The following is a 20,840-nucleotide window of genomic DNA, read 5'->3' on the forward strand; positions in this document are numbered from 1 at the left end:
TAGAACGTTTCATCATGGGGGGAGTCGAAAGAAAAGACTACTCCAATGGAGCCAAATCTCAAGTTGAAGAAGGATGAAGAGGAGGCTTTGAAGGATGCAATAAAGTTCCGACAGCTAGTTGGAAGTTTGATTTATCTGACTATCACAAGGCCAGAAATATCTTACTCTATTGGTGTCATTTCTCAATTTATGCAAATCCAACAACTTCTCACTTAAATACCGCAAAGAGGATCTTGCGCTATGTGAAAGGATCTCTTAGTCATGGACTTTGGTACAAGAGGTGTGATACTTTTTTATTGAATGGATTTACTGATGAAAATTGGGCAGGTTTTAGTACCGGGTCAGCAGTGGTGTCTTGGTGCAACAAGAAGCAAGATGTTGTTTCTTTTTCTACCACTGAAGCTGAATATATTGCAGCAACCATGGCCGCACAAGAGTGCATTTGGTTGAGAAGGTTAATCAATGATATGTGCCAGAAAGTAGACTATGCTGTGCAAATCAAGTGTTACAACGAAAGTGCCATCAAACTTGCGTCAAATCCAGTTTTTCATGCTCGAACGAAGCATATTGAGATCCGCCATCACTTTGTTCGTGAGAAAGTCTTAAGTGAAGAGATTGAACTGACAACTGTTCGCACCAACGCTCAAATTGCGGATATATTCACTAAAGCTTTGGAGAAGTCTAAGTTTCACTACTTTCGAGATACTCTGGAAGTAGTTCATCGTGAGCTTGCACTAAGGGGGAGTGTAACAAATTAGTGCAACTTACTGTTTTATTTAGTTTACTGCATTTACCAGGTCAAAATAATTACTAGGCGAGGTTTGTTCACCTTATAAAGTGGCCTGGAAGTTAGTAATTTTATTAGTAAGTTAGGTGGAATAAAACGTTAAATTTAAGAGTTATATTTGTACTAGGAGTCTATATATACAGAGTAAAGTTGCTCTGTTTTCTCTTGTAATTTCAGTCGCCATATTTTCTATTCAAGAAAAAGCTTTCGGTTGTTTTATTTTCCTTCACTGTTCTTGTTCTATAACTTCTCCTGCTCAATACTTTTGTTATATTATCGTGGCATATAAATTGTAACATAAGAGTGTATGATATGTAATTCCATCTTGAACTCACCAGTTTGTTACTTAAAATACAAACACACAACGATAACAAGATGTCCATATATACTAACTCTTGTTCAATGTATTGCCAATATCAAGCACAAATCGATACTTCACGTCCGATTTCACTAGGCGCTCCAACGCTGTATTCACATAGTCCATTGGCACGACTTCAACATCCGGTGTTATGTTATGCTTTGCCGCAAAGTTTACCATCTCTTGCATCTCCTTCAACCCTCCGGTTCCACTCCCTGCTACTAGCTTACGTCCTATTTTCCATGTTATAAACTTGTGTTGTCAAATGTCAATATAATCAAAGGGACATGTTCGAAATGAAGAATGAGATACTACGTGAAAGTTTCACATATACCTGCAAGCAAGGAAAATACAGGCAACTCTAGTGGTTTTTCTGGTGCACCAACCATTACTAACTTCCCATTAGTTTTCAACAAATTAAGCAATGGAGAAATAGGGTGAACTGCAGATACAGTGTCAATGATACCATCAAGTGAGCCCCTTGCAGCCTGCTAGTATTTACACATGCAAACAAAAATTAGTATAATTATTATTCTCGTGTCTGACTCCTGTTATAAATTTGAGATCGAAGCATAGTTGATTGAATGGTTAACGGTTAACCTGCATTTGGTCAGGGTCACGACTGACCAAAAATGAGTCCGCACCCAAACGCTCAATTGCTTCATCTTTCTTACCAGCAGATGTACTAATGACAGTCACTTTGGTACCAAATGCCTTAGCAAATTTCACAGCCATATGACCAAGTCCACCAAGACCAACAACACCGATGTGCATTCCAGGCTTATCAAGTTCAAAGTATTTCAATGGACTATAAGTTGTGACCCCTGCACATAACAATGGAGCAGCTTCCATTGGCAAATTCTCCGGCCAATGAACGACAAAATGCTCATCGACAACCATGAGATCGGAGTAACCTCCCTGCGTGATGGTCCCGTCAGAGTAAGTACCATTGGCTGTCATTATCAAACCAGGACAGTAATTTTCAAGATCGTTGGCACAATTGTCACATTTTCGACATGATCCTACTAAGTATCCAACACCTATTTTCTCTCCGACTTTAAAGTTGTCTACCTTGTTACCAACCTCAGTTACCACACCAACAATTTCATGCCTGAAAAAACAATTGAAATTGACATAATTTTGATTTCATAAAATCAAAACTATATATATATATATATTGACCTCCAACACATAAGTTCTTGTTATTCAATTCCACTATACATTAGAAATATGAATGACTTAAGGGGAGCCTTGGCATAAGTAAAAGAGGTCATTGGTTCGAGCTATGGAAAGTGGAAACAAACTCTTACGGAAATGCAGGATAAGATTGCATACAATAAAATTTTGTAGTCCGATTCTTCACTAGACCCCACGCATAGTGGAAGCTTAGTGCATCGAGTTGTCCTGCCCATTTGTAATATGAACAACTACACAAAATATAGTCCACTCTAGTATTTACATAATTATTTTTGAGGTTCAAATTATTTACCATATAGTCCATATCTATGTTACTCGAGTCCTTCGAAAATATTGAAGCATCATATTGGATTTCGGAGCGTTACACTAGAAAATTCTCTAATGTAAAATCGATTCAACGCTGCTTACAAATTTTTATTACCTATATGCACAATATAATTTTTTGACGATCACAAATAAAGAACATAAAAAAAGTAAAATAAAGTATGCAATAAAAGAGTAAACTTGCCCAGGTATAATAGGATATTTGGTGATGCCCCAATCATTTTTGATCTGATGAAGATCAGTATGACAAATTCCACAATATAATACTTTGAACTGCACATCTTTTTCACCAGTCACCCTGCATCATCCATTTCAATCCAAATAAAATACTAACAATAATATACTCAGTATAATTTCACGAGTGGGATTTAAGAAGAGTAGTGTACGCAGACCACCTTAAACATCTACTACTCTCTCGGTTCCATTATTTTATGTGACATTCTTTGACTTGACATCATGTTTCAGAAAAAAAAAATCTTTTGAAACTCGTTGCCTAAAATAATTTTGAGATATTTGCTTGGTTATAAGCTATTTCATTAAGAGTAAAAATGGAATTTTATAGTTAAATTATTTCTATTAGTAAGATGATATTCTTTTCGAGACTAACTAAAAATGAAAGTACGCCATATAAAATGAAACGGAGGAAGTATAATTTTCCAAACCAAAGAATCCAAAAAAAATGAATTTATTTGTACCTTCTTGAAAAATTGAGAGGAGAAAGAACACCAGAAGTGTCTCTAGCTGCCCATCCAAATGCCTTAATTGGATGTTCATTCTCATGTGATTTTTCCATTTTTTGTTTTTTGGTGATTCTTGATTTTTTGAGTAATGTACTATGGATAGCAATAAGAGGAAAGAGAAAGCAATATTATTGGAGTACACTAAAAAGAAGTGGTTGATATTTCTTGATATATGTATGAATAATAATAGGCCCTTTGAGTGCAAGTTGGTGGTGGTAAATAGGCCAATTGAATCGAATTGAAAATGAAATAAGTTAAAATAAACTGAATTACAATTCGTTCATATAAATATGAGTTAATCAAAGGCCTTAATTGAATGTTCATTCTCATGTGTTTTTTTTCAATATATTTTTTTTTTTTGTGATTCTTGATTTTTGAGTAACGTACTATGCAGCAATAATAGGATAGAGAAAGCAATATTATTGGAGGATACAAGGAAAAAAGAAGAGGTTGATATTTTTTGATATATCTATGAATAATAATAGGCTTTTTGAGTGCAAGCTGGTGGCGTTTATTGGGCGAATTGGATCGGACTGAAAATGAAATAAGGTAAAATAAATTGAATTACATTCAATCCGTATAAATATAAATTGAAATAAATTGGATAAAATATGAATTAGATAAAGAGGAACTTTCAAAAATAGAAAACTTGAGGACAAAAATCAGACTTTCTTAGCAACGTTTTGCTAATTATAACTCATAGATACTATTTTATCATTTGATACAAACTTATTATTTGTATATTTGGATGGTTCAGCGGTCAGTATATACAACTGCATTATTTGTATTTGCATCATTTGATTTGCTTAAGCCTATCATATATAAATACAAATGTATCGCTTGATATAAATGTATCATTTGTATTTGTATGGTTCAAATTTTATTAATAAATACAGTCCATATCAAGATATATAATTTGTATTTTGTACTTTTATATGCTTCAAATTGTATCAAAAAAATGATATTCTTACCAACGAATAAAAAGTATAAATATCAAAGATACTTGATTATATTGATATACAAATGAAACTGTACAAAAGATTACATAGTTATGGATCATAATTACATAGTCATGTTTTATCGCACTTAATCTTTTAAAGCCAAAAGATTTTAAATCTTTAACTGAGTTAATTAAAATGAGCTATAACAATAACTTTTTTCATACATAGTATAACTATTTCAAATAGATATCTTTTCCGTTTTTTTTTCCTTGTTATTTTATTTTCTGAATTGATCTCATGGAGGACCCATATTATTTCCTTCTTTATCAACCTAAATAAATAATTGACTATTTGTCAAAATTTATTTTTTATAAAAAGAAAAAAAATCCACCTACAACTTTTAACACAAATTATAATGGAATTGAGATATAGTCCTCAAGTGGTAGGGTAGATGCTGCCTTTATTCTCCTTTTGTTTGAACTAAGATAAAGTTTGAAGATAATTTTTTTTCTCACAATTAATTAATTTTTTAAAGGTTGAAAATAAGTTTTGTTCTCACGATTAATTTTTTAAAGGTTGAAAATAAGTGGTAGGGTAGATGCTGCCTTTATTCTCCTTTTGTTTGCAAATTTGTCAATAATCTAAGCAAACAATAAGGATCGAATGTGGGGGGGGGGGGGGGGGCGGGGGAATAATCTAATGAAATGTGTTATTTACAAAACTTGCTTTTTTCTATTCTCGTCAGAAATTGCTCTCCTGATTTTTAATGAACTTGCAGAATCTTCAATCAAATATGAAAAAATTAAAAAATATTACCCATCCATACCAAACACACCTAATAATGCTAGAAGGGTAACCACTAACCATATATCCTAATATCTTAGTTGAAATATGTGTATGATCCCTTAACTACGATTCTTTTTCAAATTATATGTTACTCCCTCTATTTCGTATTAGTTGGCCCCTATGAATTTGGTACATCCATTAAGAAAAATATTTATTAGGGGTATATTTTACCAAATTAGCCTTATTAATTATGCTTTGAAAATATAAATTTAAATATATATAACTTATTTAGTCATTTACTGACAAGGATATTATTGGAAGAACATATTAAAATTCTCTTGTTTTCTTCAAAGGGACAACTCTATTGAAACAAATATTTTTAGAAAAAAGGGCCAACTAAAATGAAACGGGGAAAGTAGTTGAGTTTGTTTTAATGGTGTCTAAAGCAATGTAATTAATCTAAATAAGATTAATTCTTTAACATTAAAAGTAATAATAATCAAAATAACGAATTAAATAACCGATCATACAATAATTGATAAAATAGCAAAAGATAAAAAATATAAAAAAAAAATATTCAATCTCCTAGGACGAGAAGACTGATATTGGTAAAGAACAATGATGAGCAATCATGTTTACATAGAAAATAATCAAGTTCTCAATATTAGGTGGAAAGTTCAAATGGTGTACAATCGTTACACCAAGCTTTTGTGATCTTCGTGGACAGATAGTTTTCATGTTACAATGCGTATAACTATTGGCTTAGCTGAGTTTAACTCTTTTTGTGGATTTTGATCCTCGGACGGGAGTCTTGGATTAACTGGTAAAGTTGTTGTCATGTGAGGAGGACATGGGTTCAAGTATATTGAAAACAGCCCCTTGCAGAAATGTAATGTGAGACTGCATACAATAGATGCTTGTGGTCGGACCCTTCCTCCAACCCTGCGCATAGCGGGAGCTCAGTGCACCGGGCTGCTCTTTTTAGTGGATTTTGATCCTTGAAGGGGAGTTTTGGAGTAACCGGTAAAGTTGTTGTCATGTGATCAGGAGGTCATGAGTTCAAGTATTGTAAACAACCCCTTGCAGAAATGTAAAGGAAGATTGTGTATAATAGATCCTTGTGACCGAATTCTTTCCCAAATCCTACACATAACGAAAATATAGTGCACCAAACTGCCTTTTTTAGTGGATTTTGATCCTTTTTAAGCTTGTCATGTATCTAGTCAAATAGTCTTCGTTTCGATGTATTCTAATTTCTACCCTATAAAGGAAGCTTTTAGCAAGCAACAAGTGTAATATGATGATCGAAAAATGATTCGAAATTAGACTATAACTTTTTCTTTATACCTAGAAAGTGACATATTTAGTCCAAATTAATATGGGCATACCTATTCCCACACCTGAAATCATCAAACACGTTTGACACACTAAAATCATCAATTTGAGTCTTCAAGCTGCCATCAGTATTCAATTGACTATACACAAATACACGATTTCTATAAAGTTGAAAAAGTACAAAAATACATCCTAAAGTGGCATAAACGCCACGTCGGATGCAAATTGTCATGCAGGACGCTACGTCGATAGGATACATACGCCTATTTATTTAACTTTTATACGTTTAAACATATATTATTGATGCACACCTAAAAGACTGAACGCATAGATGCCAATTGAGGCCAATATCTTTATGTTATAGCATAAAATAGACCCAGATAGGAAGTTGTGGAGGAGACAGATTAGGGTAGAAGGTCAGTATTATTTCAAAAGTTGTATCGTTTGTTATATTACTTGGTGAATCTTGTCTATGGTATTATCGGGTGTGGTAATTTCTATTGTATATATCTTGTTCTTGTCTAGATTGTTTTATCTTGAGCCGGAGATCTATCGGAAACAACATCTCTACCTCACCTCTGAGATAGTGATATGGATTCAGTGTTGGCTCAATCCTTTTAAAAAAAAGGCAACCGCCTAAGGCCCCCTAATTTGAGAGGCCTCATTTTTTTTAACAATAATAGATTATAGTTTTTTATTAAAAAATTATTAAATATTATTTGTAGAAAAAATAAATTTATAATATAAAAGTAAAGAATTTTGATGTATTTAAAGTATGTCTCAAGAAAGATTAAATGCATTAGTTATATTAACAAAAAAAAATTATTAGAAGAAATCGACTATAATATTTACAACTTTGCATCTTAGGATTTAAAATACAGATTTTATAAGAAAATAATTTTTCTTGAAAATTTAATGCCTCCATTTGATTTTCACATTAGGCCACTGATTTGCTTGAGCCGACCCTGTATGGATTGCGTACACTTACTCTCCTCAAACCATTTGGTGGAAATATACTGAATATATTATCGTCGTATAAAATAGGCACTCTTACTATCCATGCCACTATGTATATATTTAAATAAAAATAATTATTGCAGCGAGACCTTGGTACGTACAAAAGGACCTTCTAACCAACATCATATAATACAGTATTATGTAATATAATACTCTAATTATCAATAAAAATCAAATTGCACATAGCAGCCATGATGATAGCATTTGCTTCACACCTCATCGACTACATCATCAATCATATACACTATGGTCTATTTATACTAATGATTGAAATTAAAACATTGGTCTATAACACTAATCAATTAATTGTTTGTAGTATCTCCAAAAATCAAGAAAATGGCAAAATCATATGAGAATGAACATCCAGTAGAGGCATTTGGATGGGCAGCTAGAGACACTTCTGGTGTTCTTTCGCCTTTCAATTTTTCAAGAAGGTACATATTAATTTTATCTTTATCATTTTCTTGACGGATTTAAGTTATACAAACTGACAATAAGTGCAAAGACTTTTTACACTATCAATGCAGTACGCTAGACTAGACTAGACTAGACTAGGTCCGGACGTGTTTTGGATCGAAAATCGATCAGGGGCTCCTAGACATGATGGAGAGTGTGGGAGTGTGGGCAATTGGAGTTGGCGGACCTATTGGATGATCAAACGAGCGAAATAGCGCGAATGAATCATTTTCGGGCCAAATTCGTATGTTATAGCCCACGATTTCAGGAGTACTGGACCCAGACTTTCTGTATTGTAGGAAAAATCAATATCAAGATAATACTCCCTCCGTTTTGTTTTAGTTGACCATCTTTCTAAAAATATTTGTTTCAATTTAGTTGTCCGTTTGATGAGATCAAGAGGATTTTATTATGTTCTTTCAATACTAACCTTAACATTAAATGACTAAGCAAAGTGTATTTATTCAAATTTATATTTTCAAAGTATAATTAATAAGGCTAATTTGGTAAAATAAACCCCTAATAAAGATTTTCTAAATGAGTGTGTCAAGTCAATAGAGGTGAACTAATACGAAATTGAGGAAGTATATATATATATATATATATATATATATATATAATATTAAAAGTGTCAAGGACCTTGAAATGTCATTTGAACTTTTTGCCCTTCATTAAAAGTCTTTGTTTTAAACAAAATCGTCTTTTCACTATTTTTTTCCTAATATTTAAGAGTTGAAAATTAATTAAACATCTTTATGGTAAAACTTTCCTTATTAGTTATTAGAAGTCATCAGAATTAATGACAACTAACATTATTTTTATTAGTTTAAAAATTCTAAATCAAATAAATTTGATTTTAAGAAGATTTAAAAAGTTTATAAATCTACATCTACAATATATTAAATTCATTAACCACTTGAAACTAATAGATGGTAAAATATATATGTGCTTACAGTAAAATATATGTTTTAAATTTTTTGCACTTTATTAACAATCTTCGTAATAGATAAAATTATTTAATTTTAAATAATAAGAAATTACACGTGTGAGGCACGGGCAATTACACTATTATATAAAAAACTAAATGCCAGTTTGCTTGTATTAAAGAGGGCTATCATTACAAGAAAATGAACGTGGGTATTGAGGGGTCATGAGCATATACTGGTCAAAGTTTCGCTAGCTTTGCAAAGTCATATTAATCTAAATCTAATATTTTTTTTATATATTATATAATTTTTTATATAAATAAATTAAAGTCCACTAATTTATATATGATAAATGGTAGGTTTAAGTTCTTAATTATTAAAACACAATAAGCTCAAAACTATGAACTTTAAAAATTATTCGAACCATAAAATTTAAATTGTGACTTCGTTTCTATACATTTGTGCATCTGAATGTCAACTTTAGGTATACACAGGCAAACACTTTAATTTATATAAAGTTGAACAAGTAAATATATATATGTTCAACGAGACATTTACGTGACAATTCGTATGTAATTGTCATGTAGATATCACGGAGGACACACGTCTTAGCTTACTTAAATATAAGTATCTATTTATGCACACTTAATATTATAGAAAATATATAAATATGGAGACCAAGTTAAAAGACCTATATGATTATGTATTAATGTCTAATTCAAAATGATATCTCTCGAAATATATCTAATCTGAATCTTTATATTCTCGTCAATGATTTGATTCATCCTTTCTTGCACAATAAAACAAATACATATTAGTAACACAATATACATGCCTCTATGTATATTCAAATAATATAAACATGTAAAAATAAATCTTGCAGTGAGAACAATAATGTTGGAGTCGTATGTACTCCTTCATGGAGTCGCTTTTGTTAGGAAACACCTTGTAGATATCTAATTTTGTCCCTTCTGAAGATTCAAGTTACACATTTTTATCCCTGTCTTACCACGTGCTCTCACCCGTATGATTATATCCCATAAAAATATAAAAAATAACAAACCCACTAACAAACCTAATCCCCAATTATTCTTTTGTAACAAAATTATTCACTCCTCCTATCAATTTTAGACAACACATCACTACCGCATATCCCCATACCCCACCCCCACGTCACCACTACCCTACCCTACCCCCTACCCCCTTTTTTTACACGTTTTTTTTTAACCCAAGGAATGGACACGGAAGGGACCATATATTCACATACATATACGAAAAAAAAAAGAAAAGAAAAAAGGACACGATTTTTTTTTCTTCTTCTTTCCATCATTTTCTTCACCAAGAAATTCACAAATATACTCACAGAAACACTCCACAGACAAAATCACACACATAGAGAGTTGTAGAGGTAGAAGAGAGAGTGAGATCAAGTGAGGGGAGAGAGAACAAGAGAGAAGAGGGGTAGAAGGGGTGGACAGGGGTTGAATTCTCCGGCGAAACTCACCGGAACTTGTCGTCTCAGCTGCCAGATACATCGAAAGCCATGATTTGGCTACTGTTCCGGTGGATCAAATCGGAGAATAGTACCGTCAGTTCATTTCGACCCAAATTCGTGCCAAAAACAGGTCACCCTCTCTCTGTTTTCCGCTTAGATTCACTGGAAATCGAGACACAAATTGCAATGAGGTAGAGGTCGCGTCCAGTTATTTACTCCGATGACTGTGTCGCCGGAAAAACGTCGAAACATACAGTGGTTCATCGGTTTGCTACTGTTTTGAGTCTTGGGGTCCTGTTTTGTCTTAATCTGCGTCCCACAACCAGTTTAGAGCTTCAATTTTGGCGATACCGAGCTTGAGAGTTTTTCCGATTGAGGTCTTCTATTCCGAATTCGAAATTTGGGCTTCTTTAATATCATTATTCAACTGAAATTGATTATCGAAAGGTCCACTTTCTTACCTCCCTTTTTCTTTACCTTGATTTGTTGAATTGTCTTGATTATGTTGGTGCAACCATGGTTGGTGGATTTTTGTTGAAGTTGTGATGTGATGATTATATGCGTAACGTGATTGATAAAAATGAAGCTAGCGGGACGGGATCGAGAAATTGATAAAACGAATGATTTTAGATTCATGTTAGTTTGTTGGTTGTTCTGTTTAGTTCGGAATAAATTTTAAGTTTGTGAACACGATTGGATCGTGTTTAGGTTGAAATGGATAGGTAATATAGGTTTGGGTAGACAAATTTTAGAACTTGTTGATTGGTTGAATGTTTGAATATGAAATATTGGTTGAATGTTTTTTTTTTTTCTAATTTATCGTATTTGGATTAAAATGTACTATTCAGCCGGGGAATGCCCCAGGTACTTGTGTTTATCGGCCGGGGAATGCCCTGAGTATTTTGTACCAAGAGGACGTTCGTGATGAAGGTCCGAGGCGTCTGGTAGAGCATTAGTCTAGAATTAATTTAGAGTAGGATTTATTTTTACGCATTTTTTTAATTTTATTTTTGGACTGTATAATTAGACTGGACACTAAATTTTGGATTGTTTTATCTTGTTTGCTTGATTGATTGTTTTTGCATGTTTTGTGTGGTTTATACCCTCGTGGTGTCAAAGTTAGCCGATACGCTCCACCAAGCGACCGTGGTCGAACCACGGGATCGAGGGATGCCTAACACCTTCCCCTCGGTCAACAGAATTCCTTAGCCGGAATCTCTATTCGCGGATCAGTTTTTAGAGTCAAACTGTTTCGAAAAGGATTTTCCAAAGGTGACTTGGCACACCGGATTATGCCAAGTGACGACTCTGAATAAAAAAAAAATGTAAATAATCCTTTTTTTTTTTGAAACAAATTTTTTTTTATTTTTGTCACCTTAATAATAAAACCCTTTCGAACTTAAAGTGCATATTTTTTTGGTCAAAAAAGGGGTGTGACACACCTTATCCTCCAATATGGAATTTCCCGATATGAATCCAGATTCAATGGACTTTTATGGCTAATATTGGTGCTCATACCCTTGTTCTTATATATTTTTCGAGAAAGAAAATTGATATATAACCTATTTACATTCTTTAATATGGTACCAGACATCGGACCGAAAAAAATAGTTGTTGCAGCCAGACCTTGGTCCTATAATGTCATATTTAATTATTGATCCAACAAAAGCAAATTGTACAAAGCAGCCATGACGATATCATTTGCTTCACACCTCATCAAATACATCATCCTAAGGCCTATATATACAAATGAAAATCAACACATTGGCATAGAATTCTACTACTCAAAATTATTTGTTTGTAATATTTCCAAAATAAAATAATCAAGAAGATGGAAAACTCAAATGAGAATGTTACTGCATTTGGATGGGCAGCTAGAGACACTTCTGGTGTTCTTTCTCCTTTCAACTTTTCAAGAAGGTACACATTCGTTTTATCTTTATATTAATCAGTAAAGGTATTGTCATGCACTTAAAAAGTCACGAGTTCAATCCGTGTAAACATCCTCTGACAAAAATGCAAGATAAGGTTGCATACAAAAACCCTTGTGGTCCGGCCTTTTTCGGAGAGCGAGAGCTTTAGTGCACTGGGCTACACTTTTTTTAATAACTTTCTTTTTCTGATTTAAGTCATATAAACTGATATTACAAAGTTTTTTTGCACGATCAAGTGCAGTTAAACCTATATTATTGACAATTCTTCACTAACACCCCAACCAATTAGTTTACAAAATATGTACAAACTGTATAGGAAAGTGTAAATTTTATACTGAATATACATGCTATACACAACATACACACTGACAGTAAACTAATTGGTCGAACAATATATATCTACTTTTCTAATTGGAGTTTTGGTTTAATTTTGATTCGATGAAGGGTGACTGGTGAAAAAGATGTGCAGTTCAAAGTTATGTATTGTGGAATTTGTCATTCTGATCTTCATCAGATCAAGGGTGAATGGAGCAATAGCATATATCCAATGGTACCTGGGTAAGTTTCATTTTGCTCCATCTCTTTTGCTATATATGTTCTTTAATAAGTAATTTGCGATATGCACCCCTAATGTACATAATATAACTGGAAAATGGTAGATGGGCTAGCTGATCATAAATCATTCACAAGTTTCGAAAGAGTAATCTTGTAATATTGCAATATATGTACATTTTCTTTTGTTAAATAAATGCAGAGGCGGATCCAGAATTTTGAACGATATAAGTACCTAATTTTGGGTGCATCTTCCTTCTTTCTAACTGTTTGGACTAAGAAATTGTAAATTTGATCATATAATTGGGCTTCATGACGAATGAAATATGTCGCTGAACAACCAGGTAGGGGTAAGATATGTGTACATCCTATCTCCTCCGACCCTACTTGTGGAATTACACTAGTCTGATAACATGTTATGCTAATACTATTCATATTTAATATGTTGCAATTGTCAATTTCTCTTACAGGCATGAAATTGTTGGTGTAGTAACTGAAATTGGTAGCAAAGTGGAGAAATTTAGAATTGGAGACAAAGTTGGAGTTGGATGTTTAGTAGGATCATGTAGAAAATGTGTAAATTGTGACAACGATCTTGAAAATTACTGCCGTGATCAGATAATGACATACAATGGTATTTACTCCGATGGAACACCTACGTATGGTGGTTACTCTGATATCATGGTAACGGATGAGCACTACGTGGTCCACTGGCCGGAAACTTTACCAATGGAAGCTGCCCCATTGTTGTGTGCAGGGATCACAACTTATAGTCCATTGAAATATTTTGGGCTTGACAAGCCTGGAATGCACATTGGTGTTGTTGGTCTTGGTGGACTTGGTCATATGGCTGTCAAATTTGCTAAGGCCTTTGGTACCAAAGTTACTGTCATTAGTACATCTCTTAGTAAGAAGGATGAAGCAATTGAGCGTTTGGGTGCGGACTCATTTTTGGTTAGTCGTGACCCGGACCAAATGCAGGTTAACCAATCAATCAACTATGCTTCGATCTCAAATTTATAACACGATTGTGACATATGAATAGTACTAAATTTTTTTCGTGTGTTATCCGAACAGGCTGCAGCTGGCTCACTCGATGGCATCATCGATACTGTTTCTGCAATTCACCCTCTTCTTCCATTGATTGATTTGTTGAGATCTCACGGGAAGCTAGTGATGGTTGGTGCACCTGAAAAACCACTAGAGTTACCCGTATTTCCCCTGCTTTTGGGTACGTTTATTCTTGAATGACGATTTTGTCTGTACGCTTTTTTTGAAAATTTGAGCTGAAAGTACTGATATATAATATGTGTATAACAGGAAGGAAGCTAGTGGCGGGGAGCGCGATAGGAGGGATAAAGGAGACACAAGAGATGGTAGATTTCGCGGCTAAGCATAACATAACACCAGATGTTGAAATCGTGTCGATGGACTATGTGAATACAGCGTTGGAGCGCCTTTCGAAAGCGGACGTGAAGTATCGTTTTGTGCTTGACATAGGCAATACATTGAACAAGAGTTAAGATGGGGACTTCTTGTTTCTGGAAATATCTGTTTATTTAATTTTTGTTAAGAAAATTATTTCTTATGTTTTGTGTATCAAAGGAAGGAGTCAGAGAATAAATATGATATTGTGTTTTCTAGTATTGGTAATACTCAACAATCGTGTAACGTTGAAAAGTAGAGAATAAAACTATCAAAATTCAGTATTTATACCAAACTATACAAATTTGTATCAGAGTCGATTCATAAATTAGGCATGTGGCGGAAGCTTCACGGGAATTGTTCCGTTCCCTAATCAGATGATTGGATGTGAGTCATACAGAATCGAACTACGAAAACTAACAACGATACGAAAAAGTAAAGATAATCGATAAGATAGATAATTAGACACAAGAAAAGAAGTAACCAAGAACAAAAGAGTATGTCAAACTCTAATTACCCTCAATTAAAATCTAATCGAACACCTAATTCCTACGGTGATCAAGAGGGAGATGAACGCCCTCTTAACCAACATTTCTAAACCAAAGTTCAACAAAAGTCGTCCAATACTCTCACTCAATGGAGAAGCATTCTTCAATTCATCAATAATCAAGCAAAACTAAGAGAATGAGCTAGCCTCCAAAATATTTATAGTTCAGGATAATTATTATAATTTTAGGGTCCAAAAGTGACCCAATTGAAAAAAAGACCCACTAGGGAATGTTTTGATCCGCTCTTGAAATGCTATAGTGGATCAAAAGCAGATCCAAAACGGCTTAGACGCAAGTATTTTCCAAGGGGCTTTCTAGCCCCATTTTTCCTTCACTTGCTTCCTCCAATGATTCTTGGACCAATGTGAGTGTGATCATGAGAAATTAGAGAATATATATACTATTTCTTCGTTGGTGAAAATGGATTGAGTGCATCAATACTCATACACAAGCAAAATGAGAAACGTAGAAAATACTTACTCTCTTTCTAGGCATAGATGAATTTTGACTTGTGGCTTTGTAATATTCACATATGGCCTTCCTAATGTGACTTATCCAACACACTTACACATATACAACGACACTCGAACCTAGGATCTATCCTGGTTTTGATATCATGTTGAGTTGTGTAATTGTTTCATTTAAAAACCTTAAACGGTTAGAGATTTAAAGACATTTTTACTTAATTAATTATGTCTTCAACATTAATCAACTCATAAGCTAAATTTTAAGGTTGAGTGGTTTTAAGTCCATTTGCTCGATATTGGGCTCCATATTATGTTATGTCGTTTATGTTCCAAGTAGCAGACATTGATGAGTGGGACGAAAGTTGGGCAAGTTGGCCAAAAATGCTCTTTTGAACACTTTTTTGTGGTTTATTAAAAAGTTGTGAAAAATTTGCCAAATACCCTTTTTAATCCACATCACCTTAAATTTATCCAACTCAACAAATTCACCCACAATGTTTTTAATACTAAACTTTAACCCAATATTTCCAACTTAACAAATTCATCCCCAAGTTTTTAATAATACACTTCAACCCACTCCATCATCCACCATTATAAAATATCTAGGTTTTCAAAAATATAAAAAAATAAATCCAAAAGCTAAAAATAGAAGGTGGTTCTTTCCCTCCAAAAAAAGCTCTGATTCCGGCGTCCTTTTCGGCGTTATTTTTCGGCGATCAGCTCTAAATCAGTCCACAAACCTCATAAGCTCGTCCATTGCATTCATTTTACTCCATTAGTTTGTTATCTTCTCAAACACATTTTCCATCATTGTTAAAAAGCTTTAAATCAATCACATCAGTTAAAAACTCTTTAGAAGTACATTACAATAACTAAGGCGACTCCAAGTTCATTTCTCTATTTCATAAACCCAACGACCATTGATTAGAAGCAATATTTGCATTTTCAAGTTTCTGTATGGATATCTGCGTAGTCATCGACCCGTCATTGTTATTCATCGACCGTGCATACATCCCGACATAGACCCTAAGCTTAATCTACCGTCGACCAAAGGTTAATTCTAGGATGTCTATTGCAGAATTTGCTCTGGTTGCAGGTGATTTCATGGGAGAATGAGTGAATACTCCTAGAGGTTGGAAATGGAGATCTTTTACCAAGGTGACACTGCCTATTGCTGTTCGCCGCAACAGTTCATACGACGAATTGGTTGCAAGCATAAAGCAGAGTGGGGATCTAGATTACGCGTTGAGCAACGTGGTGATTAGTTATCTAATGCATTCGAGGGAAAAGGTAAATCCTACGATCATAAATAATGATGCGTGTGTGTCCCTCTCCATAATGGATGTTGATGTAGATGGCTTTAGACCTGTTTTAAGGATAAGTATAGTCGACAAGTCCTTTGAATGATCAATGAATTCATCACCGTCCCCACCTCGGTGTCAGATAGTTGACGACAATTTGAATGATTACGATAGCGATGGCGATCATCCCATGAATATGAAAGATGACTGTGTGCATATAGAAGACGTTTTATCGGACTCATAAGATGCAGAAGAAGACTGTGGAATGGGATCCTAACCAGTACATTCCTTCTCTAACGGAACCAATTTCTATCGTGATCAAATATTTACCGACAAAAAACAGCTTAAAATGCTACTAGACAGAGCAGCGGTGAGGCAGTCTTTTGATTATCATATGGAGAAGAGCTGCACCAAATTGTTGAAGGCAAAATGCGTATCTCCTGGTTGTGGCTGGTTGTTGCGGGCAAAGAAGTACGAAACCTCGGACAGATTTCACATATAGAAGTATGTCGGGGAGCACACGTGTGGTGTTGAACTCGACACCCACAAGCAAAAGAAAATATCATTCAAATTGATTGCTTCACTATGCGTAAATCATTTTCGGGATGGTAAGGGTCCAAGCATAAGTGAAATTCAAAGAATTGTGTTCAAGGAGCTGCATTGCCACGCAAGCTACTGGATGTGTTGGAAAGGAAGTGTAATTGCGAAGAGAATCATTCGCGGGACACCGGAGCACGGATATGCTTGCTTGCCGGTTTTCCCCACATGGTGGAGTTGTTGAATCCAGGGTCTTCCTACTCTATCATGGTAAACCAGATTGATGGATCGTTCATTTACTACTTCTTAGCATTTGGAGCTTGCATACGGGGATATGCCCACATGAGAAAGGTAATTGCCATCGGTGGCACACATTTGTATGGAAAGTACGGGGGCGTGTTGTTGAGTGCAGTTGCACAGGACACCAAAAATCACATCTTTCCAATTGCCTTTAGTGTCATCGATAAAGAGAATGATGCTTCTTGGACCTTCTTCTTCCAGAAATTAAAGTCTATCGTAGAAGATGAACCAGATCTATGTGTTATAACCGACAGGCACATTAGCATCGCCAATGTCTTCTCCCGGGCATATAGTCGTGCACATCATGGACTTTGCATGAGGCACCTCGCTGAAAATCTCCGTGTAAATCAACACTGTAGAGAACATCTTTATCTATTCTACGCCACGGCAAAGGCGTATTCCTTTGATGAGTTTAGCGAGAATTTTTAGGAATTAAAGTATAATTGCCCCGAGGCAGCACACGTCCTTGAAAATGTGCTTGATTCTGAAAAATGGAGTAGAGCACACTTCCTGGGCAATAGGTACGATGTGATGACCACAAACATCGTCGAGTCTCTCAACTCGGTTTTGATGGTTGAATGGGAGTACCCCATATCGTACATATTCAATTCAATTGCTAAAAAATTTAGTAAAAGGTTTAGGGAGCGGTATACCTATGTCGATGGTAAAGAGAACATATTTGTTCCTTGTGCGAAAAAAATCCTAAGGGATAACAAGAGTGTGAGCGATTCCTTGTATGCGACTAATCCAAACGGGGTTCTAGACCAGTACACGGTGTTCGGCAATGGTGTTACTGCCAAGGTCAATCTCTTGGAGAGGAGTTGTTCTTGTCAGAAATTTGACTTGGTAAAAATACTATGCGAACATGCGATGGCAGCTTTGCGAGAAAAGTATGGCGATGGGGTAGGTTATGGAAACTCCATCTACGAGTACTCTTCACCAATTTATAAAGCTGCAAGTTACCTCCTCGCATTCTTGGAAGCAATTAACGTTGTCCATCCAGAGGCCGAATGAAATATGTCACAGGAATTACTAGACACTAAAATTTCTCCACCCTCCTACGATCCCAAACTCGGAAGGAAGAAATTCAAATGCACTAAGGGCATCGGTGAGACGTTCAAGTCCAAAAGGAGGATTAGGTGTTCAATATGCAAGAAATCTGGGCACAAAAGAACCACGTGTAGCATGGCCAACAAATCATAGATAGGCTTTATTTTGCTTCAGTTGTAAAGCTGTTGTTTTGGAGTATAAATGTGCATTTTAGTAGAATTTAACGTTCAATTGTTATCGACTTAAAGCTTTGTCTAGGATAGACTACATATATTCTATGGTATATCTTTAACTCAGTCTATTAAATAATATTTATTTGTTATATGATTAATCATCAAACACACTATGTAGATATTTATACCGCCATATCTTTGTAATAGATACATTGAATCATTATTTCCTGTTCCCAATTAATTAAAAGATGCAAACACGTCTGTTCTCAGGAAAAACCGCTGGTATACGCAAACCAAACGTTCTCTATTCCTACACGCGTTGACTGAAAATTGTCTGGATATATAAAAAGATGCCATCTATAGGACTATAAGTATAGGCCCTATTTCTACATAACCCTTCACTTGTCCCTAAACCCAAAACATCAGAAACCTTCTTCTTCTTTCCCAAAACATCAGAAATCATGCCTAATCGTATAATTGCCCTTCGCCCAATTAGACGTGTTCCCCCTCGTCACTACGATTTCCTTCTACTTCAAAATGATTTTGATCGGCTATTCTACGGCCTGGGAGAATACCGCCGTTACTTGGAGCATGAGCTCCGATGAATTGCTCGTTTCCTCCGAGCAATTCTGGAGCGTCTTGGAATGGACGACAACGACTACATCACCCCCCATCATCCCTATAATTTAGTTTACTATTTTTTTTATTTATGTTGTTAAGTTTTTGTGGTTTGTTCATTGTTGAAGAAACTTTCTCAGTAAGACTTTGTTAGAAGAAAGCTTCTTCCATTTTCCCCCTTTTGCTGCAAATTTTATCAAGTAATGCAATGAAAAAGTTTAATGTAAGTTTCAGTTTTACTTTAATGAACAATTTCAGTTTGAACATTATGTTTACCACATTTTTTATGATTCATTTTTCTTTCTTGTGGTGGTTATTCTTCTGTACAAACACGAATTTCAAATATGTATGTCTCGTTCAATAAACAATATTGTAGTTTGACTTTATTAATTTCAAGTTTCTATAAAAAGTGATATATAGTCTATCATGAATCATATGCTCCGTCATTCATCGACCTTGTATAGTAGTCGATCGTAGATAATGTGAGTCGATTCGTCACTGGTTAAATTAAAATGGACAATAATATATTTTGGGACTGGTGGAACCAAATAATTAAATTAAAAATGATTTAAATAGAAAATAACATATTTTGGAACTGATGAAACAAAATAATAAAAATAAAAATGATTTAAACAGACAATTACATATTTTGGGGCTGGCGAAACAAAATAATTAAATTAAAAATGATTTAAACAGATACTAACATATTTTAGGGATGGTGGAACAAAATAATTAAAATAAATAGGTAATCTTAAGGGTCCATCGATTAGTCTGGTCTATAGACTGGTGGTGACACTTAATAGACCATAGTAGATCATGGCTTATGTCAGCCATCGATTAGACTGGTCGATCATAAACTTACACCTTTAGATGTGCATCGATTGATATCCGAAGTATGCGTAGACCACGTTGATCGATGTGCACTGCCATAGACCGTCACTTGGATGTAGTTAAAAAATTGAATAAATAAATTAAAAATAAATGTAGTGTTGATTTCTACACATGTGAGTGAGTGTAAACAAGACACACAATCATATTAGAGCTTGTACAAAGTGAATTAAGGAATGTGTGGATGGGTAGTGGCTGAATGTTCAATGTGCTAAGAGTAATATTTCTCAAAGCACAAGTATGTATTAAGGATATATATTGTATTGAGGATGATGATTGTTTAACCACTATCCATTCCACACACTAAATGGATAGTGGTTGAACAATCATCATCCTCAATACAATAAATATCCTTAATACATACTTGTGCTTTAAAAAACACTACTCTTAGCATATTAAACATTCAACTACTACCAATCCACACACTCCTTAATTCACATTGTACAAGCTCTAATATGATTGTGTGTCTTGTTTATACTCACTCACATGTGTAGAAATCAACACTACATTTATTTTTAATTTATTTATATATTTTTTAACTACATCCAAGTGACAGTCTATGGTAGTGCATATCGATCAACGTGGTCTACGCATACTTAGGATATTAATCGATGTATATCTAAAGGTGTAAGTCTACAGTTGACCAGTCTAATCGATGGCTAACATAAGACAAGATCTACGACGG

At 34.6% G+C, this 20,840-nt stretch overlaps 2 protein-coding genes across 6 annotated transcripts; one reads left to right on the forward strand and one right to left on the reverse strand.

Annotated features, from left to right (window-relative positions):
• Positions 1 to 1,095: 1,095 nt before the first annotated feature.
• LOC107850278 (8-hydroxygeraniol dehydrogenase) lies at positions 1,096 to 3,791 on the reverse strand. The gene is made up of 5 exons (XM_016694687.2): positions 3,362 to 3,791; positions 2,851 to 2,964; positions 1,746 to 2,256; positions 1,480 to 1,633; positions 1,096 to 1,378 (listed from the first exon to the last, which is right to left on the reverse strand). Exons 1-5 carry the CDS (start codon positions 3,457 to 3,459, stop codon positions 1,176 to 1,178), a joined length of 1,080 nt encoding a protein of 359 aa, XP_016550173.2. The 5' UTR covers positions 3,460 to 3,791; the 3' UTR covers positions 1,096 to 1,175.
• Positions 3,792 to 7,764: 3,973 nt separating this feature from the next.
• Positions 7,765 to 14,561, forward strand: LOC107850273 (8-hydroxygeraniol dehydrogenase). 5 transcript variants are annotated; one of them, XM_047400605.1, is made up of 6 exons: positions 10,117 to 10,809; positions 11,953 to 12,282; positions 12,741 to 12,854; positions 13,319 to 13,829; positions 13,926 to 14,079; positions 14,169 to 14,561. In XM_047400605.1, exons 2-6 carry the CDS (start codon positions 12,194 to 12,196, stop codon positions 14,369 to 14,371), a joined length of 1,071 nt encoding a protein of 356 aa, XP_047256561.1. In that variant the 5' UTR covers positions 10,117 to 10,809; positions 11,953 to 12,193; the 3' UTR covers positions 14,372 to 14,561. The 5 variants fall into 5 exon arrangements, with proteins under 5 accessions (XP_016550165.2, XP_047256561.1, XP_016550166.2 ...); XM_016694681.2 differs by having other exon boundaries at positions 10,120 to 10,809; positions 12,237 to 12,282; XM_016694679.2 differs by lacking the exons at positions 10,117 to 10,809; positions 11,953 to 12,282 and adding an exon at positions 7,765 to 7,919.
• The last annotated feature ends 6,279 nt before the right edge of the window (positions 14,562 to 20,840 follow it).

This window comes from Capsicum annuum, chromosome 12, assembly GCF_002878395.1.
Source record: "Capsicum annuum cultivar UCD-10X-F1 chromosome 12, UCD10Xv1.1, whole genome shotgun sequence".
Lineage (NCBI taxonomy): Eukaryota > Viridiplantae > Streptophyta > Magnoliopsida > Solanales > Solanaceae > Capsicum > Capsicum annuum.

Coding starts and splice junctions, on each gene's coding strand:
- LOC107850278 (XM_016694687.2), bottom strand. CDS start 3,459: ATGGAAAAATCACATGAGAATGAACATCCAATTAAGGCATTTGGATGG. Junction 2,257..2,850: donor AAATATCCTATTATACCTGG/GCAAGTTTACTC, acceptor TTGTTTTTTCAG/GCATGAAATTGTTGGTGTGG. Junction 1,634..1,745: donor GTGACCCTGACCAAATGCAG/GTTAACCGTTAA, acceptor AAATACTAGCAG/GCTGCAAGGGGCTCACTTGA.
- LOC107850273 (XM_016694679.2), top strand. CDS start 7,822: ATGGCAAAATCATATGAGAATGAACATCCAGTAGAGGCATTTGGATGG. Junction 7,920..12,740: donor CCTTTCAATTTTTCAAGAAG/GTACATATTAAT, acceptor GATTCGATGAAG/GGTGACTGGTGAAAAAGATG. Junction 12,855..13,318: donor ATATATCCAATGGTACCTGG/GTAAGTTTCATT, acceptor TTTCTCTTACAG/GCATGAAATTGTTGGTGTAG.